This window comes from Pseudophryne corroboree, chromosome 4, assembly GCF_028390025.1.
Source record: "Pseudophryne corroboree isolate aPseCor3 chromosome 4, aPseCor3.hap2, whole genome shotgun sequence".
NCBI lineage: Eukaryota > Metazoa > Chordata > Amphibia > Anura > Myobatrachidae > Pseudophryne > Pseudophryne corroboree.
Genome location: NC_086447.1, coordinates 830,128,152 through 830,155,790, shown reverse-complemented (window position 1 = coordinate 830,155,790; position 27,639 = coordinate 830,128,152). Strand labels below are relative to the sequence as shown.

At 46.6% G+C, this 27,639-nt stretch overlaps 1 protein-coding gene and 1 pseudogene across 1 annotated transcript in view; both read left to right on the top strand.

Annotated features, from left to right (window-relative positions):
- Nucleotides 1-27,639, top strand: part of LOC134910470 (serine palmitoyltransferase 3-like) — a 312,941-nt gene that overhangs the window by 197,164 nt on the left and 88,138 nt on the right. The window contains exon 5 of the mRNA XM_063918543.1: nt 11,584-11,732. Within this exon, the coding sequence (XP_063774613.1) occupies nt 11,584-11,732 (149 nt within the window). The remainder of the gene's footprint in view (nt 1-11,583; nt 11,733-27,639) is intronic.
- On the top strand, nt 18,965-19,083 carry LOC134911924 (5S ribosomal RNA; annotated as a pseudogene).

The following is a 27,639-nucleotide window of genomic DNA, read 5'->3' as shown; positions in this document are numbered from 1 at the left end:
TCATCCATATTGGCGGAGTGCCACTATCATAGTGATACATCTCTTCTTGCCAATTTTTATGCAGATCAGTTTCATAAATTACTAGCTTGTTAAAATGATGGTCAACATAGCAGTAATGTCAGCACTGGTGGCTGTGCACGCCTGAACGGAGCACCACTTGCATCAGGCGCCACCTAGTGGCCGACAGTGTGCAAAACATTTGAATTCCCCCCATAGAGGTGAGGAACAGCATCTGAAAAATTGGGGGGGGGGGGTATAGGCTATCTGATATTATAATTATAATATCATTGCCAATAAGCATGTACAGTATGTAATCTCACATTTGTGTGTGAAGCTCAGAGTTGGTGTCAGAAGTACACACATACTCTGAGGTTCATATTTATCATTCATTCTCCTCTTTCAGACAACATGCCTCATTAATCTGAGCTGACACCCCACCACCCCACCCAGGGGCGTTTTAAGAGAGGAGGAGGCCTGTGTGCAGCCTTCTGCTTCAGGGGCCCCCTCCTCTCTGGCTGATGCACAGGGTTTAATACTTACCTCTCCGGAGTCCCCCGGCGGTGCCATCCTTCTCCGCGGTAGCGGTAATAGAGTCTGAGAACAGACTCTACTGCGCATGCGCAAACCTCTGGGAACACGGCGTAGCGGCCATTTTCCCGAAGATTTTGCTAATGCGCATGCGCGAAACTCCGGAAAAATGTCCGCCGTGCCATCATTCAGAAGTTTTCAGCAGGCGCAATAGAGTTTGTTCCCCCTAGTGTTCAAACTCTATTGCGCTGCCGAAAAGGGATGAATCCGACGGGGTACTTCAGAGAGGTAAGTATTAAGCAAATGGATGCAGTGTGTGCGGGGGTGGGTGCGTTATGCTTAAAAATTTCATTCTGTTGGGGGGGCGTGGCTATGCTGGGCATGGAGTAGCACGTATTGTGCTGAGCTCTCCTGCCTGAACATCCTCAAAAATACCCTGAAGTCTCCCCCCCGGGGTTAAGAGGTGCCCTGGACCTGCCTTACTGTCTGGTGCACCCATAGGAGTGTTTCTGGCCCACTCCGTTGTCCTGCTCGTGTGCCTGGCCGGCGGGACGGCTCCGGCCTGGCTGCTATCGCGCCACGTGGGACGCGGTGTCCGTGGTGGCGGGGATCGACGCGCTGTATCTACACTGCCTGTCGGGCTCCCGGAGAGAGATCTGCGGCGGTGAGCGCTCCCTGCTCTCCTCCTTCCTGCTGCCGCCTGTGCCCGCTGCCGTAAGTGCGGTCTCCCCTGCTCCGGCCGCGGCTGGCCCTGCTACTTCCGGTCGGCGGCTGGGAGACGCGCACGGAGTGCACCGCCTAAGTCTGCTGCAGTCCGCTGGGCTGAGCGTGTCCCCCGCTCCTCCTTGTCTGACGCTCTCTGCCTGTCACTGCTCTCCTGCTCCACAGGCTGGGGCACTGTGGGGGAAAATAAAAAAATAAAAATAACAACAAAAAATAAATAAATAAATAAATAAATAAAACGAGCTCTATCAGAGGCTGCACAGGCACTTCCGGCTGCAGTCTCTGAGAACCCCTGCTGTGGCTAATATATAACCTTCCAGTGTGGGGCTTGGGAGATGAGGAATTAGGCTCCCACCCATTGTCCTAATAACTGCTCAGTGCCCCCGGATCACGGCCCCCTCTGCTGCTTATTCCCTGTCAGAAATATATTACTGTGACTTTTTCTTTTTTCATTATATATATCCAGCTGGAGGCTGCTGGTCTACCACTGTGTGATTCCTGATTTGTTGATATAGCACTGACTGGAGGCTTGCCTGCTTGGTTTACCATAACTCTCTCATATAGTGCTGCAACTCCCTGTAGGGGTGACTATAACGAATACTATGGGGAAGACTTCTCAGGCTGCGGCCAAGCTTGAAAAATACGCTAGAAATCCTCCCGCGCAAAATAAGAGAATGGGGGGGTCGCAGGATGGTTCCTCTCCCCCCTCTCCGGCTACAAGTGCTGGCTCCGGCCCCCCGGAGGCTTCAGAGGATGCTATCCAAAGGGTACTGGACGCAGTTAATGCCAGCGAAGGCAGGCTGGCCGAAAAGATCACTCAGGTGCAATCAGATCTTTCCTTAATTCACCAGGATCTACAACGAGTTAGAGAGAGAGTGGGGGAGGCGGAAACCCGCATTTCTACTGTCGAGGACACTGTGGCCCCGCTTGGCCGACGCACCACTGCCCTTGAATCCCAGATGACGGAGGTGCAGAAAAAATTGACCGATATGGAGGGGCGTCTGAGACGGAATAACATTCGGTTTGTGGGCTTGCCGGAAAAGGAGGAGGGTGATGCTCCTGAGCGGTTTTTGGAGAAGTGGCTTACAGATTTCTTTGGGACGGATGCTTTTACGTCACACTACGCGGTGGAACGAGCACATAGAATCCCTATGCGGCCATTACCGCCGGGGGCTCCTCCCCGTACATTTATAGCTAAATTCCTCCACTTCAAGGATCGGGACATGGTACTCACCCTGGCACGCACCAAAGGCCCACTTAAATGGAATGGTACCCGGATCTCTGTGTTTCCTGATTTTGCGGTCGACGTCCAGAAGGAGAGAGCCCAGTTCCTTCCAATTAAGAGACGTCTCCGGGAGCTCAATCTCCCTTATGCTATGCTCTTTCCCTCAAAGTTGCGGGTGGTCTCAGGAGGAGAGACTAAATTCTTTTTGACCTCGCGGGAGGCGGCGACGTGGCTTGACCGGCAGTTCCCGGCGGGGCATGCTCTGGCAAATGACTGAATGTCGCAGCTGCCCGCTGACTGGGCTGTGATTTATGTCATTAAGTATTTGTGTATACAGCTATTGCATTAATGTTTGTTGACTTTTTCCTACTAGGGGTCAATACAGCCTTTATTGGTAGTATACTAAATGTTGCACTTGATATTGGGTCCCTGCATGTTCGGGGGTTGGGTGCTTATTTGGCCCTGGGGGGGTTGGGTTATGGCGGGGGAGCAGTGCCTGCTTTTGACCGCTGTATTTTTTGTCCTCTTTACTAGTTATTTAGTTGTTGGGAGGGGTTTTTTTTGGGATTAGGTATGCCACAGTTCGGGCCGGTATACAGGGTGGGGGGTTGTATGGGGGGGAAGGGAGGATTTAATGGGTGGTTGTTTTATAAGCATTGCTGTTGTGACATGTTTAGAGAAATTTTTCGCAGGCGGTTACTTTTCTGTCTCTTTCAAATACCAATGTTGTGGGCACATTTGGCACTTGGTGCTCTTATGTATTACGGCATCACTTAGTCTAAAAATGTTATCCTGGAATGTGCGGGGCCTTAATGATAAAATTAAAAGGGCCCTGGTGCTTCGGCAGATTAGGCAGTACTCCGCAGATGTTGTTTGTCTTATGGAGACGCACCTGGAGGGAGCCAAAGTTCTATCTCTTAAAAAGCCATGGATTGGGTGGCTATACCACTCCACTCATACCTCCCATTCCAGAGGCGTCTCCATCCTGATCCGTAGATCTGTCCCGTTTGTTTTGGACCAGGCCCAGGTGGATCAATGGGGACGATATATTTTTCTTAAATGTCAGATAAATTCCATGTCTTTATTATTGTTAGCTATTTACATTCCTCCACCGTACTCCCCGGAGGTTCTACGCAAGGCTGCTGATTTTATGTCCCTTTACCCCAATATTCCCACTGTCTGCATTGGGGACTTTAATAATGTCATGGATCTTAGAGTGGATAGATTCAGCACCAATGCTACTGTGCCTCGCCCACGTCCGGGTAACTTTGCTCTGTTGGTGGAGGGTATGGGTTTGGTGGACGTCTGGAGGGCGCGGCATCCAGCTGCTCAACAGTTCTCCTGCTTCTCCCCTACTTACTCCTCCTTTTCTAGGATTGATATGGCCCTGGTCTCCCCCTGTTTAATTCCCCAAATTGTTGATATCCAGTATGCAACTAGAGGTATCTCTGACCACTCACCAGTACTGTTGAATCTGGATACTGGGGGTACCCGGGGACAGTTGTTTTGGAAATTTAACTCATTCTGGCTTTCACAGATGGGCACTGGAGCGGAGCTTGAGCTTGCTTGGCGGGAGTTCTTGGAGCTAAACGGGGGTACTGCTGGACCAGCAATCCTCTGGGACGCATTTAAAGCATTTATACGTGGTTCCCTAATTAGACGGGTTGCTGCCTTAAAAAATGGCTACAAACGCCAAGAAATGGAACTTGAAGCGTCCTGTAGGTCCCTAGAAATCCAATATTTGCAAGATGGATTGGTTGCCTCCAAGGACGCATGGTTGCTTGCGCAGTCCAAATGGAGGAACTGTCTGTCTGATAAAGCTAAATACCGTTTGCTGTATGCCCAACACTCTTATTATGCTACAGGCGATAGACCTGGTACTTATCTAGCACATTTAGCGGCGGCAGATAAATTCTCTAATACTGTCCTGGCGATAGGTGGGGATGACGGTGTAACTTATGTAAAAACTCCAGAAATAGCGGACCAATTTGTTGCTTATTATAAAAGTCTGTATAGTACGAGACTATCGGCTGATTTAACCGAAATAGATGATTATCTTGCTGGTATACCATTGCCCTCGCTCTCTAATGTGGCGGTTGAATTCCTGGACTCCCCTTTGTCATTGACGGAGATTGAAACAGCCATCAAATCATTTCCTGGAGGCAAGGCACCAGGGCTAGATGGAATCCCTATGGAGCTATATAAGAAGCATATTGACTTTTATGGCCCTAGATTACTTACTCTGTTCGATGACTTGTTGGAGTTGGGGTCGCTGCCAGATTCCATGACTGAGGCTTTGATAATAGTGCTATTGAAACCGGATAAGAACCCAGAGCGGGTAGATTCATATAGACCTATCTCGCTACTTACAACTGATGTCAAGGTGTTAGCAAAGATCCTGGCACTTAGACTCAACTCCGTTATTACCCAAATTATACACACAGATCAGACTGGTTTCGTACCGGGGCGGTCCACTCTAACTAACCTTAGGCGCTTGTTCACGCACTTACAGGGCCCTCGCGGGGACGCCGACACTTCTGTTGTAGTGTCTCTCGACGCTGCTAAAGCTTTTGATTCAGTGGAGTGGGCGTTCTTGTGGGGGTCTATGGCCCGCTTCGGTATTGGACCACGCTTTATACGGTGGGTCAAGTTACTTTACTCCGCCCCATCAGCCAGGGTCTCGATAAATGGATTTATTTCCTCTGCATTCCCTCTGGCCAGGGGTACAAGACAGGGCTGCCCGCTATCCCCTATCCTTTTTGCTCTAGCAGTGGAGCCCTTGGCGTGCTTGGTGCGTTCTGACCTGCGGGTGGGGGGGTTCCGGGTGGGCCCCACCACGGACAAGATTGCTCTATACGCGGATGATATTCTGCTGTTTATATCAGACTACTGCAACACCATGCCGCACGTGTTGCGTATTATTGACACCTATGGCGGGTATTCTGGCTTGTCCATAAATTGGGATAAGTCCTGCATATTGCCCTTTCGGGGTGCTTGTCCTGGGGTCCCGCCCGTGGCCCTCCCTCTTCGCTGGGTGGACTCATTCAAGTACTTAGGAATCTGGGTCACAAATAATCCTTCTCAATACTTTTCCCTAAACATAAAACCTCACATGGATTATTTGCACTCCCGTATTGCGGTGTGGGGGACTCTACCTCTAACTATAACGGGTAGAATTAATTTAGTGAAAATGGTGGCCCTGCCTAAGTTGCTGTATGCGCTACAGCACTCCCCTGTTTATCTCCCATTAAAAACCTTTCGGAGAATAGATAGTCTTCTGTCCTCTGTCGTATGGTCTAAACGCCGGGTCAGAATAAAATTAGACACCCTTACGCGCCCACGTGACTCTGGGGGCCTGGGCCTCCCTAAATTCAGATTATATTATCTAGCGGCACAAATGGTACATATTAGTAAGTGGTTACATGATCCTGGTAGAGATGAATTGATTTCCCGAATTCTCTATATAACCGATCGGAATTGCACCCAGGGCCGGATTAACAATGGGGCTGATGGAGCTGCAGCTCCAAGCCCAGCATCAAAATAGGCCCACAGCATCTTTAGACTGCTATGCTGCTGCAGACAGGAAAAACAAATTCCTGCTACAGCAGCTTGCCAGTGAGTATTCGAGGACCTGCCGTCTTCCGGCTTCAGAGACATCCCCTACATCCCCCGGCCGCCAGTCATGGAGCATGCAGGTACCCCCCCCCCCCCCCCACTCCCTCTATAGATGAGGAGAGAGAGCATTCTTTTATTAAGCCCCGCCCCTCGCAGCAAAATGCCGCGATTCGCGGGTCCATCGGGAGGGGGCGGAGCCAATATGAAAGATACCTCTAATAGCATCATGTCCTTTTGGCCCCGCCCCCTCCTGATGGACCCGCGGAAAAGCGGGTTTTTGTCGCGATGGTGCCTATGTCTAGTTCACTGGGCCGGCTCAGAAGTACCTCCCTGACAATAGGCAGACTGAGCCAGGGGAGCAGTGTGAAAGTGTTCCCTGGCCGCCCACAATGCGATCCTTGGCCTGCCGCTGATGAGAGCCGGAATGAGCAAGCCTATACCGAAGCGCTGACAGAAAATGCTGCTTTGATGTGTTTGTGCTAATCAGCAGCTTTGCTTATTGGAGCGGAGCTGCAGCTGTGCTGACTGGCAAGTAAGTCTCACAGCATGCAGCGGCAGCCTTGTGGCTCTGCCTCTTAGCTGCTGCTGACAGAGAAGTGGCACTTTGCAGCATTAGGGCTACCTGCTGCAGCTACAGAGCAGACAGCACTGTACATCACCAGCTCACCAATGAATGAGGAACTGGAGGATTGGGAGTGGAGAAGAGGAACACTTGGTAATTGAGGTATGGGCCAGAGGACAAGATATACATTTATGATGTCATGATATTCGTTCACAGCTTTTAAGATGCTGCATTTCCATACAGTGCGTTTGTAGACGTATCATCAACATATCATTGGTCACACCTTCGAAACTTGCACCAACCCTATGGCAGGTGCTTTTTCTCAGTCTATGGGGGTATTCAATACGTGCCATTTCTTTCAACACATTCAAAACCTGGCCTGATTTTTCGACTTGTCAAAAACCACGTGGATCTGCGAATTCCCCACTGATCCACGTGTTTTGTCGAATTTGCGGACGTTTTCTACAGTTGTTTGGTCCGTTTTCGACTATGCCGATTCGACACACTAAAAATTGAAAAGGCATGTTGAAAATTGAGCAAAATCATGTTGAAAACGCCCGCGATTGAATAGCCAATGGTTGAATTAGTGCCGGTTTTCTGACTGTCTGAAAACTCTGCACGAATTGAATACCCCCTAAGTCCTCATATGTAAGCTACTGTGTGTCTTTCAGAGACATGCCCCCGACACTCCCATAATACACATTAGCATGCGTCAGTTTTGCTACCTGTTACCTCACAGTTGCCTCCCAGGAAGTCCCATAAAAATTCCCAGAATTCCCTGCATCCAAATCTATACTGTTGCTCTGCGCAGACAATCGGGACACTTGTGACAAAATATTGCACATTTGCGTGCATATTGCCACTTTGTCCACCTCTGAATTAGCTCAAGATTCAGCCCACGGCTAATTGTTGGGTAATTACTATGAGGGGCAAGGAAAAGCTATTCAATTAAATTGCCTTTTCACTGTGCCTAAAATCGGGAATTACGGTGTGGAACTCACTTATTCCGCGTAAATAGTAGAATCAATGGGTTTAACCCACGCATGAATCCCTGATTGTGCCATTTTCTCAGAATTGTTTCCTCAAAGCTCCTGACGCATCCCTGGACATTCTATGACACTCCCTTCCCCCAATTTAGGATGAAAACTAGAATTTTTTTTATGATTTTCATTTTGGGAATTTTTCTATTTTCTCTGTATGTAATGACGTCCGAGTTCATAGGCCGTGCGGGATGTCGGCCGAATTCAGACATTTTTTTAAAGGGGCAATCACTTACAAGGCATGGTTTTGCCTTTAAAAAAAATGGCCCGTTCGGCTGCCAAACTCTGGCGTCATTACATCCAGCCCTATGGATTTGTTTCAATAATTGATTTGTTGCAGATATAATTTGACATTCCAGTGCTGAGATTTTTCCATGTTTCAAACACACACACACACACACACACACACACACACACACACACTTACACTTATATATACACCACCAGGGCCGGTGCTAGGGTGTTCGGCGCCCTCCTGCAAACTATAAATTTTCGCCCTCCCTCCCATACAAAAGGGGTGTGATCTCACAAGGAAGAGTTGTGACCACACAATAGTACCCACATTTCAAATTACACCACACAGTAGCATAATCTTATTCACACTACAAGTAGTGTTCCTTATTCACATTTCAACAGACAGTAGTGACCCTTACTCACGTTAGACTACACAGTAGTACTCCTTATACACGATGCCACTTACATATAATCCCCACAGTAGTGCCTAGGGTTGCCAGATCATCCCTTTAATCCTGGAGACCTATGAATAATACAGGTTCTGTGGCTGATTACATTTAAGCCTGCATTCCACCTGGTTCTAATCAGCCACAAAACCTGTGTAAATCACAGGTCTCCAGGATTAAAGGGATGATCTGGCAACGATAGTAGTGCCCCTTATACTCGCAATAACCCACAGTAGTAGTGCCTCTTAAACGTAATGGCCATGGGAAGGAGGGGGTGCAATGATGTGTGGGGCCTAGGAACATGTGCACACAGGAGCATGCCAAGACAAAGGCCTGCACTGCCTTCCACCTCCGACGCTCACCTGCATTCAGTGCCTCTGAGGTACGGACTCACTGGTGGTGGCTGCTGTTGATCTCCAGCCGAGCCTGGCTGCTGCTGGTTGGGGGCATGCGCTGAGTGGCAGCTGTTCAGCAAATACATGCAGGAAGGAGCGGGGGAGCAGGCCGAGCTCAGCACTCAGGCAGGGCCGGATTAAGCTTTCAGGGGGCCCAGGTCATGTAAAACAGGGAGCCCTTCCCATCTTGTAAACGCAGCCCCACTAGCTGTTCCCGGTGTGTGTGACTCCTTTCCCTGCACCTCCATCAGGCAGCAGTGGGGAGGAAGCTGAAGCCTTCTTTTGGGCAGCATACAAGCCTGGCAGCAGAAATCTGAAGGCAGGGTACATGATTTGTGCGTACTGTGTTGTACTTTTGTTGTACATAAGATTTTTTTTTATTGTCCCATATTGCATATGGATACAGAATGGGCTGTTTCACAAAGCCTTGTTAAATTATTTTAATATACAGTATTATTAATTCTGAAATTGAATCCAGGGCTGACTACTCCCAATGAAAGGATGTCCAAGGATAACCCCCTTCAATAAAAGAGACATTCAAAATGAGACCTCAGATCTGTGGGGCGGCCCAATACGTCTACTCACCCTCCTCCACTTACTACTGCTGCGCCACGCTCCCTTCCATCTCTGGCAGCGGCTCTGTGCGAGCACACTTTCACTGCAATGAAACATGATTGGTGGATAGCACTAGCCATCCACCAATCACTGATATGATACTCTCATGACTGTGATTGGTGGATGATCGGTGCCATCCACCAATCAACACTGCTAGCACCCGGCGATGTGAATGTGGACATTGACAATGACTGGCCCGGGTGTCTGCGGTGCCCCCCTCTCTCTAGGTGCCGCTTCCAGCAAGGAGGAGATAGAGAGGGGGAGCCGTTCTTCATGTTGCCGGCGCCGCTGACCACTATACAGTGTGACAGGCAGGCGCAGCGGCAGCAACAGCAGGGTTGTTGCAGAGCGGGGAGAGCGCCTCTCCTGGTCAGCGCCTCCCTGCATTGCGGACCCTGCTGAGCGGTTAGCGCCGGCACTGTACACCACTGGTTACACCCCCATATCAATATCCACACCCCGCCATGCTGGTCACACCCCTTGCAGCGGCACACAATAGGCCCTTTATAAATTTCAGCTCCAGGCCCACGAGGACCTTAATCTGGCACTGATTGCACCCCATTACAACTACTGTTGAGTGACAATGTATCGCTACTTAACCTTCCCATTGTCAAACAAGCAATTATGGTATGGAGACAGACGCATAGATTGCTCCAGGGAGAGGGTTGGGATCCGGAAACGCCTCTAGCCTACGCACATTCTTTTAATGAGCTTACATCGTTGCAGATGAGGGAGGTCTGGAGCAGCCGGGGAGTGCAGTCTCTTGGGCAATTGTATCATATGGGTGTATTTAAGTCTTTCCAACAATTGCAGGAGGATTATAATATTCCTACCTTCTATTTCTATCGATATCTACAACTCCGCCATGCTTGTCAAACTCAATTTGCAAACGCTCCCCTGATGCTCCGGGACACACCAGTTAGGGAACTATTTGTTAAGCTTCAAAATTGTACTATTTCCATATTTTATTCGGCTCTACTACGTGCTTATCATTGTGAGACCCTTCTTTCTCTTAAATCTAGATGGGAAAGTGATCTGGGGCCCATATCTAATGATACCTGGGAGGATGCACTGGGTGCCTCTAGACTGGCGACCACAGCGGTCCGTTACCAACAGGTGCATCTTTTTGTTTTACATAGAGTCTATATTACTCCTGAGAGGTTGATGAGATTCGGAGGAAGAATGGATTCTAAATGTCCCAAGTGTACTCTAGATGGGGGCACCTTTTGGCACATGATTTGGTCCTGTAGGATAGTTAATGCCTTCTGGCAGGATGTACTCAAGATTATGGTTTCCACTGGTATGCCTGCTGATGTGCTGACCCCCCCTGTGTGTATGCTGGCGGTGGTGGATGAGGAGTTGCTGGATGCCCCCTCCAGGCGTTACGTTATCAACCTGTGTGCTCTTGCACAGGTTTCTATAGCCCGGTCGTGGATGGCACCTGATGGCCCAGATATTGACTCATGGATTGCTTTAGTGAATACTACAGTGGCGCATGAAAGATTTGTCTATGTATCCAGGAAAGCCATTAATAAATATTATGCGATATGGGATAGATGGTTGTCATCACCATATGTTGGGGGTGCCTGCACTACAATATCTGCGGATGCAAGTTTAGCTTCAACATAATCACCCCGAAGCTACCCGATGAGGCTAGGAAATTGTACTGCTTGCACAATAGTGTTATTTACTATATAGCTCACCCGAGGCACTACTTCCTGTATTTGATATGGTTGTATTCAGCGGTTCTGGAAAGCTGTATTTTTTTATTTTTTTTTGTGTATGTATTTGTAGGTATGTGTATATATGTGTATATATATGTACATAGGTGTATGTGTGCATATAGATATATATATGGGTGAAGTGACGTGTCGGCCGGGTTCAATAACAGATGTCAACCGATTATAACTATATGTCTGTGCAAGATATGCTATATGTTGCCTGATACTATTGTCGACAGCAATGCTTTAGGTTTATGTTGTATTTTTGTTTTGTAATCTGTACAAAAAAGGAAACAAATCTCAATAAAAATTGTTGAATTAAAAAAAAAAAAAAAAAATTTCATTCTGTTGATGCTACAGATCACACCAAATATTACCCTCCTTCCAGTCATCCACAGTAGGTTCTCCAAGGGGAGCAGTTGTCCAAATGTAGGAAAGCCCTTTATGTTGACTGACAATGTCATTTTGTCTAATTTTAGGTACACTGGAAAGATCATCAAGGATGCGATAAACATGGGATCCTATAACTACCTGGGGTTTGCAGAGAATGATGAGGAGTCACTGGGCGCAGTGAAGAGTATATTGGAGCAATCTGGAGCTGGCGTTTGCAGCACCAGGCAAGAAATGGGTAAGGACACCCAGTGTGTTGCTCTGGATACTGGACTGTGGAAAATACCTGTCACTACAATGTTTATCAAACATCGTTACAGATATGGGTGTAGCTATAGTGTGTGCAAGGGCTGCCATTGCTTTGGGGCCCAGAGGCTTAGCGGGCACAGACACAGCTTACATAAGTGTCTACCATGTTCCCGAAACTGCTAAGAAATTGGCTCTGGCCCATTTTCGGATCTGAAAAGGGGGAATCATCAGTGGTGATCACTGTTTCTCCCTCTCAGTAGGAGCATCACACTGATATGATACTTCTCCCATACTCATGTTTCACCCTCAAAGACACAGCTCAGCTAATCTGTAAACTCGGCATTGCCAGAGAGTAGGTTTCTCCTTGTTTACTGCCTTTGTGAAGCCGGGGAGTGGGAAATGAGCGCCAAAACTAGGACTGTTCCAAGAAAGGGACAGTGTGCCTAAATTAGAATATTTTCTTTCAAAATGGAATGACCTGTATTAGTAAGTACCCCCACATGTAGCAGCTGGTTGCCCCCTTTGCATAACCTCCAACATGACCCATTCCATTAGATACAAAATGCTCTGTTCCTGGACTTTCTTGCCAGTGGCAGTTACAGAGGTGGGGGTGCAACACACTCCAAAATTCAAATAGGGGAACCACACCTACTGCTAGTGAGTCCCAGCCGTCGATGTTTGCCAGTGTTTGGGGCAGCAGTTGGCAGGGCCATAACTAGTTGTGTGCGGAGAGGGCACAGCGTATAGCGCTGAAGCATAGGGGGTGCTGTTACCAGCACTTGTCAGTTACCTGTTTTAATTACTTTCACTTGCAGCTGCCCCCTTTTTGAAACCCAGCATCTCCTGACCATTTCTGTCTCCTACCCCGACACTTTCTGTCGCTAATACCTATATAGCAGGGGTGTTAAACTCGTGGCCCATATGCCGCATGCGGCCTGTACCGCATCCTTTTGCGCCCCCCTGGCCAGGGGTCCTTATGTCGCACGTTGGCAGGGAATTGAGCCAGAACGCTGACCAGGTTAGTGGTGTTCACCCGGCTCCGGCCCTCGCTCCAGGATGTAGCCCACCTCATCCAGGCTCCGTAGGATGACCAGACACCAGGTTAGCAGCCGCCATCCCCCAGTCCCAGCGGTGGCAGCAGCAGCACCGCGGTCAGGAACGGGTTTCGGACAGCAGCAGAGAGCGAGGAGGGGAGTGGGCTGGAGCAGGGGCAGCAGGCTGAGGCACAGGCCAGTAGCACGGCCCCTAGCACACACAACACAGCCAGCGAGCAAGGGAGCGACTCTATCACCTCCTGCCCACCATCTCACCTGCAGCACGGTGCGGCTATGCTCACCTGCTCGGCCCCGCTCCTGGCAACCCAGTGGTGTCCCTGGCAACCTCGGAGGTGATACGTGACCCTGATTGCTGATAGCAGGGGGCAGGTGAATGGGTGAGGGGGAAGGTGTATGGGTGATGATGGCAGAGACAGAGATGGCATTATAGGGGGGGGGGGGGGGCAAAAATTATTAAATATTCAGAAATAAAGAATAATCCATTATCCAAAATGCTTCTGGTCCCAAGCATTTTAGATAAGGAATGCTCAACCAGATTTTATATATATATATATATATATATATATATATATATATATATATATATAGAAAAACAAGGGGTACCCTTAGGCGCTACGTGGAGCGGAACTGAGCTGCAGCTTAGACGAACCCCCTGTTAGGTGGGGCCCTAAGATAACAAACCAACAAACTAGAGTCTAAGTGCGCTAATGGATAGTACTGTATATCATGAATAAACAGATTTAAAAGATTCAACTTGCAGTTTTTAATACATAAAAGCCACAATGGCATAAAACATCTGTGAGCATATAAACATCTCTTTACAGAATGTATAGACAATGTATATAAACAGTTTCTGTTAGATGGAAAATTCAAGTGAAACTTGAGATTCGTGGTAAATCTTCCTTAGTAGTATAGAATACAGATGGAATACAGTACTCGAACACAACCCAACGCGTTTCGTCCCTAACAGCCAAATAGTGTAGTGGTCATCTCAAAGTCCAGAATGATCATTCTGGACTTTGAGATGACCACTACACTATTTGGCTGTTGACCCACTACTGAGCGGTCTCACCCTCATCAGGGACTGGTTTATAGAGTCAGTGATAGACTTTAAACCACATTGTTTTCGGGTCACCTATTTGTCCATTTGTTATCTGGACTCTGTGTGACTGGGGGCTTCATAATATTGAACTGCTTTCCCAGTCATTTTGGTCTTTTGCCTGCTTTTATATTCAGTGAGCTTTTTACACAATCTTGGGATTATCTGTAAAAAAACATCTGGCACTCGATATTACCCCTGAGGAAGTCCCAGTTAGGGACGAAACGCGTTGGGTTGTGTTCGAGTACTGTATTCCATCTGTATTCTATACTACTAAGGAAGATTTACCACGAATCTCAAGTTTCACTTGAATTTTCCATCTAACAGAAACTGTTTATATACATTGTCTATACATTCTGTAAAGAGATGTTTATATGCTCACAGATGTTTTATGCCATTGTGGCTTTTATGTATTAAAAACTGCAAGTTGAATCTTTTAAATCTGTTTATTCATGATATACAGTACTATCCATTAGCGCACTTAGACTCTAGTTTGTTGATATATATATATATATAAAAGAATTCCAATAAGTAGACACTCTCCAGTCCATAAACGTGCTTGAAGATATTTTTAATTTATCATGCTCACAAGGTAACAAATGCAAGGCTTCATTGTGTATGTATGTAGACAGAAAAGCTGTAATGACTCGGCTGTAGTGCTATGTTGGTGGCTTGTACTGGTGACATGCTTGACAAAGGTCCGGAGGGACTGAAACATTGCTGCTTTTCTGTCTACATGCATATACAATGAACCCTTGCATTTATAACCTTGTGAGTATGATAAATTAAAATTATCTTCAAGCACATGTTTATGGACTGGAGAGAGCCTACTTATTGGAATTATCATGTACCAGAATCGCCCGATTAGGGGATCATCTGTGTAGTGCACCCCAAAGTTGGACTTTTTGATGAGAGTGCGGGACACCCCCATTGGATATATATATATATATATATATATATATGCAGCATTCATGGACTTGACTTGATAGCTCTTTTTTGTTCAGTCACACTGTCCTTTATACCACTTCAGGATGCTGATGTGCCTGGGATTCAAACCCATTGCATATGGCATTGCAGTTGGACACTATTCATTCAGTTATCTGCCCTTGCATAGAAAGCTAGAGTTCCAAGATGGGGAGCTGTAAATATTTGAAGCTTGCCTTGTACTTTGTGTAGGGGTGATCAGCGTTACGGCTGGGCAGATCTGTGCAGTGTGCGGCTGCAAGGTACTGGATGTGTGGCTGCACTCTACATAGATCTGCTCAATTACAGTGCTGGTTTTTTTTTACGGGGTACAGGTAGCTTCATATAGTTAGAAATCTCATAGTTTTTAGGCGGGATCAAGTGGCTCGGTGGGTGGGGTGTTTGGCTGGGATACAGCAGGTTGTGGGTTGGAGTCCCGGGTGTGACAGTATATTGGAATGTATTATTTAATGAGGGGTATTGTGGCTGAATGCGGCAAGCTCTCGGGTTCCGCGCATGAATGTGGTATAAAGAGGATTTGTGTCCAAATCCATTTTCTTGCAGGGTTCTATAAATGTGTGTGCATTATCTATCTATCTATCTATCTATCTATCTATCTATCTATATATATCTATATATATATATATATATATATATATTGCAAAGGTTTTAATCCGGCACTCCGATAGTCAAATTAGACTGTGCTGCGGTGCCCTCCTAATTAGCTTGGCATAAGCTAATAATGCAGTAGAAGGTGTATGGCGGCAATCACGCAGACTGACTCAAATCGTAGAGAATAGGTTTCCCTTTAATGCCAACATGTTTCGGGGAATCTCCCCGTCCTCAGGGCTTGACAAACCGGGTGTGAAACAAACAGAACATTTATACAATACAAAAACAAGGATATCAGCGCTCTAACTATTCTCACCTGACCTATACTCCGAATGGACCCTGTCCTGTCTCCCATTGTTGGCCCCACAGTACAGATGAGCTGGCGAAGATCCAGGAACATTAAGGACCAGTTGGTTCAGAGCCATCTAATAACATCAACACGCAAGAAACCAGCCACACCGGGTTCCTTCCCTTGTGGCCAATGTAAGGCTTGTACACACATACTACAAACCAACATAGTTACTGATAAGTATGGACAAACAACAAAGATACGGCACTTCTTCAACTGCAATACCCAAGCAATAATCTATTGCATTACTTGTAGTTGCAATATTAAATATGTTGGTATGACCACTCGCAAATTAAAAGAAAGGACCTTGGAACATTTGGGGAATATTCGGAACGCGTCTAAAGACTTGACACGTATGAAACAACTTACCACAGTCGCCAAACATTTTTACCTTCAGCACAATGGCTCTACCAAAGAATTAAAAGTCTTTGGTCTAGACCGCATCCACCTGGGCATACGTAGGGGTGATCTGACTAAAGAACTATATAAGAAAGAGAGCGAATGGATTTTTCGGCTTGGGAGTCTTCGACCTGACGGACTTAATGAAAACATCAATTACAGTGTCTTTTTATAATACATACAATTTTATTTGTCCTTTTAGCTCTCACTTTAATGGTTAATAATTTTCCTCATCTTTAGTATTGCTTTACCAGTCCCTGTTACTAAACATGTCACTAATTTTTCATTTCTTCCCTCCTCTATATATGCCATATGCTTTCTCATTCCCATTCTAATCAGCATCGTCCTCACTAGTCCTTTTTACCAATTATGCCAACAATTTTTTCATCTCTTCCCTCCCCCATTCATGCCACATGTCTCCCCATTCCCACCTTCTTATCCATCATAACGTTTATAACCTCTCCCCTTCTTTCCTTTTCCGTCACCCAACTTATCATATCTCCCATCTCATTCCTCTGCTATCCCTATTGTCATTCATTGCAATCCTAGCTTACACTAGAGTGCATAGCCCCACCGTTTACATCACGGCTAAATTTTCCTTCACTACCTAAAATTTCTTTCACCAAGTACCTCATTGGCTATAGTTTACCCATGCTGCACCGGGCTAATGCTTCCAATTTCCCAATCCTTATTTGCGAATCCCATGTCTCACTTCACCCTAGTTATAATCCCCCAATCTTTCTTTCCCTTATCACTTTTCTCCTCCCCTTATAGTCACTCACTCCAGTAATCATCAAGACACAACTAAGGCAACAACATAATAATCAGCCCCTCCTCCCATTTTTTCACCATTAGCATTTTTTATTCCTTATAACATCACTCTATAGCCGTCGACACCTTAGGTTGTAGTTCCTAGCTTCTCCACCAGCACCCCACTACAATTACTCAATTCTCCCGTTTCACTCTCACAATATATCAATTCACTTTATATTAGTTTTTACATCTTTTATAATATTAATTTTTTATAATTTTCTATAATTCTGTATATATCTATAATATATTTTAATTACTCATCACTTAAGTCACTTTTACACTTTCTTTCTTTTTATAACCATCACACTAGGCTAACAATAGGTTAATTTAATTTTTACCTTTGCACCATATCCCAATCTCCCTTTTCCCCAACTGTTCTATACCACTCCCCAATGACAGCGTCATTCCCCGTCTATGTTACCGAGGCTGTATTATTCATATATTTTCCAGTATGCCCTGTCAATACCCATTACTCAGGGTCTCATTTATTTTGCCCCTTCAGCCCCCTTCTTTTACATTGACGCACTGCCTACATGCCTCTATTGGTTATTATAAACAGCTATTTACATCTATACTGCATATATCTGGCATTCCCTCTTTCAGCATGGCGCTACTTTATCTCTTCAACTGTAGCGCCGTCCCCTGTGTATGCTGTGAGTACACATCCCCTTAACGTCATCACGCCCCTTAATCCGCCCACTTTACGGGCGCATTCAGACCTGGCATTCCCTTCTCCATCATGGCGCCACATTATCTCCCTAGCAGTGACGCCGCCTTCAGCCTATGAGAGGACATATACCTCCGGAGCGTCATCACGCTCCGTAACCCGCCCACCCTACAGGCGTATCCCCTTCAGCGACGCCGCCTCCAGCCTATGAGAGGACATATACCTCCGGAGCGTCATCACGCTCCGTAACCCGCCCACCCCACAGGCGCATCCCCCTCACCTAGTCATACCACGTATTCTTTGGATACTATTGCTGTCAGTCTCCCTATTCCCGCCCACGTAACCAATTGTCTTTGAAACTGATTGGCTGCTATACATACCGACAGGGCTTTTTAAACCCTGTATGTACAAGAAGCTGTGAGATCCCGGAAGTGAACAAGCCCGCGGGCGAAACGCGTTTTCTACGGATTCCACAGCGGGACCTGCGTATGGAGGCTTCTCTGCTTATCATCTACCTGCTGCGTCTGATTTTTTTAGTATTTTGGCTTTTTTGCCAACATCAATAATCATTGTATTTTTGACATGATGTGTACATAGGTTCCTATTTTCAACACAAGCTATTATTGTGCTTAATCTCTAATATAGGCACCCACTGTTGATGTATGATATATTTATATATCTCTTAGGAGGTATTTATATACACACAGAAATAATGACTCCTTGTGTTTAACCCAGTTCATTTGTCTGGGTGATTAGAGGGTGATCCTTAACTCTTGATACTATATGATCCTAATGGCCTTAAGCAATATACTTTATTATAAGTGCTTATTTTTGTGATCACCTACTTTCTGAATTTTATTTATATCAGCCTTACACAGTATTTCTTATCAGATGCACCGATCTCTATTTTCAACTGCGCATGGGTTATTTATTTTTGTCACATATTTAAATTGACTGCATACAAAGATTGCATAGTCAGCTTGTCTCTGGTTTTTGTAACTCATTTTGATTTTTTCTCCGTTATTGGATATTTGTTCCTTAAATATTGAATGGTTATTTAACTTTATCTCTATACCTTTTCCTTCATTTTCCTAACTGACTATTGTCTAGTGGACTCTCATCCCCGATCCAGGGTACACGGCGCCACGGTGTGACAGTCATTTTACTCTGCCTAACGTGGAAAGCAGATCCACCTACTACCTGTTCTATATTTCTATAATTCTATACTTTCATATATAGGTGCACTCTCATTGGTAGATATCCCTCCTACTATCATACCACGCCTCTTGTGCCCGATCTCGTCCGATCTTGGAAGCTAAACAGCATTGGGCTGGGTTAGTACCACGAGAGGAGACTCCCTGGGAATACCCGGTGTTGTAGGATAGGAACTATTCCCCTTCCCTTGAAGGGTGGACACCAACAGCAGTATCACCACTATTTATACTTTTTCAGCCTTTTTTTTTTTTCTTTTTTATATCCTCCTTTGTGAGGATCGATTTCTCATGAGCACAGCCAGACATCCAATCTGAATTTATGCCATATGATTTCATGGGTAACTAACAAAGTGCATAGTATTGACCCAATGTAATCAGTCTTTCTATGATAAAATATGTACACCGACCTCCTCCGTGGGTCCCATTAATACAGATTATCTGTACTGGTCAGGAGAAACGGGTGTCAGACTATATAGTGTCTGCAACCTTTCTAAATCTTTTCTTCATGATTTACAGACCAGAACATTTTAACATAATTTTGTAACAAAAATCTCTTTGCACCTTTTGTGCATTTTTCCTTAGGATCGTAGAAGGATAATTATTCTTAACTAATTAATTAATAAACTCATGTTTTAACATAATCTTTTTCAATTTAAGAATTTTCTTCTTTTTCTTTTTCTAAGAGTGCGCCCACACAAGAGCTTTCTTTTTCTCCCACTGCTAGTACTTGTACTCCCTGGCTCTGGGCGCACCACCAAATAAGGACTATTACTTAAAGATGGTATCTCTCTTTTCCTAATAATTGTCCGCCTTTGGTTTTAATAATATCAATAATTGATTATATCCCAGTGCCCAGTCGCCCCCTCTTTTTGTATTCTCACCTGACCGCAAGGCTCGACCGCCCGCCAGCCTCCACTGCTCACTTCCGTGTCGTCGGGCCATGACGTAACGACGCTCGGTGCGGCAGGGAGGTTACCATGGTGACCAACAACAAAACCTGCAGGCGCTATCAAGGCTACGGATCCTGCACATATACAAAATTAGCAAAACATAACAAAGTGAGACATTTACAATACACATAAATCACCTATAGTCATCACGATCGTGCATCTACATATAGCACCAAATATAATGGCCAGGAGTAAAGCACAACAAAACAACTCCTGTACATTAGCTATCACTATAATTATTATTATTGTTTAAATTATTATTATTAATTTGTTATTAATTTATTATTAATTTATTAAGATAGCCTATACAGAATGGGCCTACATTTCCTATTTACATATAGGTCTATTCCCTCTCCAATAGGATATATGTAATCAATGATTGAAAGTCATAGGAAACATTGCAGTCCCAGATTTTCATTAAGACCGCCCGGGGACAAGGTACCCAGGTTGAAAATCCACAGTGACTCCTTCTGGAGGAGTAACCGATCCCTATTGCCACCTCTCAAAGTCGGGGGAGTATGGTCAATAAGGATCGCTCTGATACTAGCCACCCCATGTTTAGCCCCCAATGTCGGGCAAATGGTTGGTCGCTAGACCCTTTCTCAAACACTTTCTTTATAGCGCTTCTGTGAAGCGCCATCCTTTCTCTAAATTGCCGTATGGTCTTGCCCACATAGGCAAGACCACACGGACAAGTGAGTAAATAGATAACATGTGTTGACGTACATGTAAGACAATGTTTTATTGGTAGCTTCCTACCAGTTTGCGGGTGATTAAATGTAGTACCTGTCATTAGGGTATTACATGTGGCGCATCCAAGACATCTAAAACATCCTGCTTTTGGTCTGAGGAAATGTGTCTGGTTGGACCTAGTCATGTTGGTGACATCAAGCTTCACTACAAAATCACCTATATTATTACCTCGGGTGTGACTAGGCAATAAGCAAGTGTCAGATAGACATTTCAGGGCTGGCTCAGATTGAATGATTGGCCGTAGTTGTTTGGCCTTTTTAACCGTACGGCTGGAACTGGTGGAAAATTTACTGACCCACGGTAATTTATTCACTATCGTAGTTGTACTGTTCCTAGTAGACAAAATCTCTTCTCTAGATTTTTTCAAGACCGCCTCCTTAGACTGCTGTAGCTCCCTAACTGGATACCCTCTCTGTGCGAATTTCTTAAGCATGTCATCTAAAGCATTACTTCGGATCCCGTTGAAACTAATATTGCTTTAGATGACATGATTAAGAAATGCTGAGAAAGCCATCTGCCCACCGCAAACTAATATAGAGGGTGAGAAACCTTTTGGGACTAGTGCAATATATCTTTATTTATTTGTGTTTTTTATGTTCATATTGTGTCAATAAAAATTGTGATTTTATCCATATTATATTTCTCTATGCTATTCTTTCATCTTTGTTACAAGGGCGCCTATGCACACATGAAGAATATTTAACAAATAATATTTGTGAGACATTTTCAAAAACAGTCGGTTTTAGAGGCTGCCCACAAATATTAAACAGCCCCTGAATGTATGTATAGGGGACTGCAATAGATATTGAAGATCACGAAGGCAGCCACCAAAAGTTTCTACGGCAGTTGGTAAACGGCGAAACTCCCCAAGCTCCAGAATGCAAAGCATTTCTGAGCTTTGGCAGCTAATGCCATTTCTAAATGGCATTTGTAGCCTGTGGGATACATTATGCAATTCTTCCCTGAAGAGGGATCCTTGTGATCCCTCTGCATTACTGTCTGCTCTCACATATGCAGTCTGACGAATGTACATGTGAAGTAGCGCAGCCGGGGTCTAAACCCAGAAGTAGAGTGAGGGATAGGCATGAGATTGATTATGGCATAAAAGCTACACCTCTGGACTCACGAAGAGTCATCCTTCAGCACTCAGGAAAGAAAACCCCCCCCTTGGAGGGAAACCTCTGGGGAACCATGGCCTCAGGATTGCCCTTACCTCTGGGCATTAAGAGGTGTACTAATAAAGGGATCAGTATGATATCCCGGCGCATGGGATCCCGGTGATCGAGATACTGACACCGGGATCCTGGTGCAAAAAAGACCAACAGGGGTGAGCAGGGGCATCAGAACATTTATGTGCTGCGGGTGGCAAGATAGATCCTCATTTAGTGCACCCTGGGGGTGGAGCCACCGGGGAGGAGGAGGCAATACTACAGGGACAAAATGGAGACAGCACCATGGTGGGGAGGAGGTGGAAAGAGAAAGGGAGACTGTCAGAGATGGAAAGGAGAGAGAGAGACTGTCAGGGAGAGTGAGGAAGAGAAAGGGACAGTTTCAGGTAGAGAGAGAAACAGTGTCAAGGAGAGAGAGGAGCAAGAGGAGAGAGAATGTTAGGGAGAGAGAAGCTAGAGTTTTACAGAGGAGCAAGAGTGTTAGGGATAATAGGATTTTAATCCTTTTCTCGTAGTCCGTAGAAGATGCTGGGGTCCACATTAGTACCATGGGGTGGAGACGGGTCCACTAGGGGCCATTGGCACTTTAAGAGTTTGAGAGTGTGGGCTGGCTCCTCCCTCTATGCCCCTCCTACCAGACTCAGTCTAGAAACTGTGCCCAAGGAGACGGACATCTTCAAGAGAAGGATTATACACAGATAGTGGCGAAATTTACACCAACTCACACATATAAGGCAAACCAAGCTAACTGGCTTGAAACTCAGAAACAGCTGAAACATTACTTACCAAGTAAAAACGCAGTACTCAACTAAAACAAAGTTGTACTGAACCAGATAACCACTGCAGGATAACGAAGCGCTGGGCGGGCGCCCAGCATCTTCTACGGACTATGAGAAAAGGATTTACCAGTAGGTAATTAAAATCCTATTTTCTCTTACGTCCTAGAGGATGCTGGGGTCCACATTAGTACCATGGGAATGTACCAAAGCTCCCAGAACGGGAGGGAGAGCGCGGAGGCTCCTGCAGAACCAAAGGACCAAACTTACGGTCCTCAGAGGCCAAAGTATCGAACTTGTAGAACTTTGCGAACGTGTTCGACCCTGATGAAGTAGCAGCTCGGCAGAGTTGTAATGCCGAGACACCCCGGGCAGCCACCCAGGAAGAACTCACCTTACGAGTAGAGTGGGCCTTAACAGACGTAGGACACGGCAAGCCTGTCGTAGAATACACATGCTGGATAGTAAACCTGATCCAGCGAGAGATCATCTGCTTAGAAGCAGGATACCCAATTTTCTTGGGATCATACAGGACAAACAAAGAGTCCAATCTTCTGTGATGAGCAGTCCTCCTCACATAGATCTTTAGAGCCCTTACAAAATCTAAGGACCTTGAGGAAATTGAGGAGTCAGTCACAACTGGCACCACAATAGGTTGGTTGATATGAAATGCTGACACAACCTTCGGAAGAAACTGCTGACGTGTTCGAAGCTCAGCTCTATCTTCATGGAAGATCAAGTATGGGTTTTTACATGACAAAGCCCCCAACTCCGACACACGTCTAGCAGAAGCTAAGGCCAACAAAGTGACAGCCTTCCACGTGAGAAACTTAACCTCGACCTCCTGTAGAGGCTCAAACCAGTTCGACTGGAGGAACAGCAATACCACGTTAAGATCCCAAGGCGCCGGAGGTTGGATGTGCAGAACTCCCTTCAAAAAAGTCTGAACCTCAGGGAGGACAGCCAACTGTTTCTGGAAGAAAATGGATTGAGACGAAATTTGGACCTGTACGGATCCTAACCTCAGGCCCATATCCACCCCTGCTTGCAGGAAGAGGAGAAAACATCCCAGTTGAAACTCCATCGCAGGAAACCTCTTGGACTCCAAGACACATTTTTTCCAAATACGATGGTAATGTTTAGTGTTACCCCTTTCCTAGCCTGTATCAGGGTAGGAATAACCTTGTTCGAAATGCCCTTCCGAGCTAGTATCTGGCGTTCAACCTCCATGCCGTCAAACGTAGCTGCGGTAAGTCTTGATAGGCGAACGGCCCTGCTGCATCAGGTCCTCCCGAAGGGGAAGAGGCCTTGGCTCTTCTAGCAGTAGATCTAGAAGATCCGCGTACCAAGCCCTTCTCGGCCAGTCCGGAGCAATGAGGATTGCCTGAACTCTTGTTCTCCTTATGAGTTTGAGAACTCTTGGAATGAGTGGAAGTGGAGGAAACACGTACACCAACTGGAACACCCACGGAGTCACTAGGGCATCCACCGCCACTGCTTGCGGGTCCCTCGACCTGGAACAATACCGCCGAAGCTTCTTGTTGAGACGAGAAGCCATCATGTCGATCTGGGGTATGCCCCAACAATCTGTTACCTCCTTGAACACTTCCGGATGGAGACCCCACTCCCCTGGATGGAGATCGTGTCTGCTGAGATAGTCCGCTTCCCAGTTGTCTACTCCCAGAATGAAGATTGCTGACAGTGCCAACGCGTGTTTTTCTTCCCAGAGGATGATTCTTGTTACCTCTGACATTGCAGCTCTGCTCTTCGTTCTGCCTTGTCGGTTTATGTAAGCCACTGTCTTTACATTGTCCAACTGCACTTGAATGGCCCGATTTCTCAGAAGATGGGCCGCTTGGAGAAGACCGTTGTAGACGGCTGCTAGTTCCAGAATGTTTATCGGCAGGCCAGCTTCCAAACTTGACCACCTTCCTTGGAAGGTTTCCCCTTGAGCGACTGCGCCCCAGCCCCGGAGTCTTGCATCCGTGGTTAGAAGGATCCAGACCTGAATCCCGAACCTGCGGCCCTCCAGAAGGTGAGGTAATTGCAGCCACCAGAGGAGTGAAATCCTGGCCTTTAGCGACAGACATATTCTCTGGTGCATGTGTAGATGGGATCCCGACCATTTGCCCAGGAGATCCAGTTGAAAGGACCGAGCATGAAACCTCCCGTACTGCAGAAGGCGAATGCACTGATGAACCGACACCTGGGCTAGCTTCAGAACATCCTGGACCATTGTTTGAATCACCAACGCTTTTTCCTCTGGAAGAAACACCCTCTGCACCTCCGTGTTGAGGATGATTCCCAGAAAAGACAACCTCCTGGTTGGTTCCAAATGTGATTTCGGAAGATTCAGGATCCAACCATGTATCCTGAGAAGCTGGGTCGGGAGAGCTATGGACCGTAACAGCTTCTCCTTGGATGATGCCTTTATCAGCAGATCGTCCAGATATGGAATTATGTTCACCCCCTGTCTGCAGAGGAGAACCATAATTTCCGCCATCACCTTTGTGAATACCCTCGGTGCTGTGGAGAGGCCGAATGGCAGGGCCTCGAACTGAAAATGACAGTCCAACAGAGCAAATCTGAGATAAGCTTGATGCGGCAGCCAAATTGGAATGTGGAGGTACGCATCCTTGATATCTAGGGATACCAGGAATTCCCCCTCCTCCAGACCTGATATCACTGCCCTTAGAGACTCCATTTTGAACTTGAACTCCCTTCAGAAAGGGGTTTAATGATTTTAAGTTCAGAATGGGCCTGACCGAACCATCCGGTTTCGGTACCACGAAAAGGTTCGAATAGTAACCTTTGTTTTGCATCTGGGTAGGAACTGGTACGATAACCTGTGCCTCCACCTGCTTCTGGATGGCTCCCTGTAGGGTAGCCCTGTCTGCCGGCAAAGCTGGCAATCCTGATTTAAAGAACTGGAGAGGAGGGAGATCTTGAAATTTCAGCCGGTACCCCTGGTACACAATATCTAGTACCCAGGGATCCAGGCCGGACGACACCCAGACATGACTGAAATGTCTGAGTCTCGCCCCCACCGGCCCTACCTCCAGGCCGCGCTGTCCACCGTCATGCTGAGGACTTTGGCGTACCAGAAGCACGTTTCTGTTCCTGGGAACCTGCAGCAGCAGGTTTCTTGGATTTTGGCCGACCTCCTCTAAAGAAGGTGTTGGACGGTTTGGCTTTTCTTGTTTTAGCAACACAAAAGGACTGTGATGCCGCTGAAGGAAAAAGTTTCTTTGCAGCAGGTGCAGCTGAGGGAAGAAAAGGATCCACGCATCCAACGCTTCCCCTAAGAGAGCCTGACCTGTGTAAGGTAGGGTCTCCACACCTCTCCTGGATTCCGCGTCGGCAGACCACTGGCGCAGCCACAGTCCTCGACGAGCTGAGACAGACATGGAAGACATTCCTGCAGCCATTGAACCCAGGTCCTTCATGGATTCCACCCAGGGCCGGTTCTTGCCCTTGCGGCGCCCCCGGGCAAAAGTTAGGGGTGTGGCTTAACATGGGGGCGTGGTCAGTCACGCCCCCCATTTGTAGCGCCGCTGGAAAAAAAAAGAAGAAAAAAAAAGTATACTTACTGTACCCCGCTCCTGTTTCCAGACCCTGCAGACCGGCGCCGCTCTTCTCCTCGGATCTATGGGAGAGACGTCAGTCATGATGTCTCTCCCATAGCACAGCATAAGCGCTAGAGGTCAATTATGACCCCTAGCGTCTATGCCACAATGCTGTGCGGTGCGCGATGACGTCATCGCGCACCGCACACCAAAGGTCCTCTCCATGAAGGGAAACTAGACGCTTAGCGTCTGATTCCCTTCAGAGCGGGGGAGGACCAGCGCCACGAAGGGAAACCAGACGCATAGCGTCTGGTTCCCTTCTCACAGCGGGAGGGGGGGGCACAGCGGGGGGACACTGCTGGGGCGCACACTGACAGTGGAGGATCTTGCCATGGCGCCGGCGCCCTCCGGAAGGCGGCGCCCCGGGCAAAAGTCCTGCTTGCCCGTGGCAAGATCCGCCACTGATTCCACCATAAATCCTGCAGAATCCTGAATGTTACGTAAAAAACAATTCTACATCACTTTTATCCATTGTATCCAAAACCTCAAGTAACGTGCCTAACCACTTTAATATAGCTTTGGAAATCCATGCACAGGCAATAGTAGGCCGTAGTATCGCCCCTGAAGCCGTGTATATGGATTTGAGCGTAGTATCAATTTTGCAATCAGCCGTCTCTTTTAAGGCAGTAGATCCCGGAACAAGTAAAACCACCTTTTTAGAGGCTCTGGATACAGATGCGTCCACTATGGGTGGGTTTTCTCATTTTTTCCAATCCTCCTCAGGAAAGGGAAAAGCAACCAGAACCCTTCTAGGGGGTATATTTACTAAGCTCCCGATTTTGACCGAGATGCCGTTTTTTCTTCAAAGTGTCATCTCGGTTAATCTCGGTCATTTACTAAACACTAATCACGGCAGTGATGAGGGCATTCGTAATTTTTTGCAAGTTCAGGTAAAAAATTACGAATGAATACACCATCGGTCAAAACGCGGCTGTTTAAGTATGAATCTCGGTCATTTACTAAGAAGTGCAAAGCCAAAAAAGAACAAACACTGCCGTGAAAAATTACAACTCGTAAAAAAGTGCTAAAAAAAAACAGACCTTTTTTTTTTATTCGTGATTGGATAGGCATGCACGGATCCATGAGATCCGTGCATGTATATCAGTGGGAAGGGGTGGGAAAGTGCTTATTTTTAAAAAAAAAATTGCGTGGGGTCCCCCCTCCTAAGCATAACCAGCCTCGGGCTCTTTGAGCCGATCCTGGTTGCAGAAATATGGTGAAAAAAATGACAGGGGTTCCCCCATATTTAAGCAACCAGCATCGGGCTCTGCGCCTGGTCCTGGTCCCAAAAATACGGGGGACAAAAAGAGTAGGGGTCCCCCGTATTTTTAAAACCAGCACCGGGCTCCACTAGCTGGACAGATAATGCCACAGCCGGGGGTCACTTTTATACAGCGCCCTGCGGCCGTGGCATCAAAAATCCAACTAGTCACCCCTGGCCGGGGTACCCT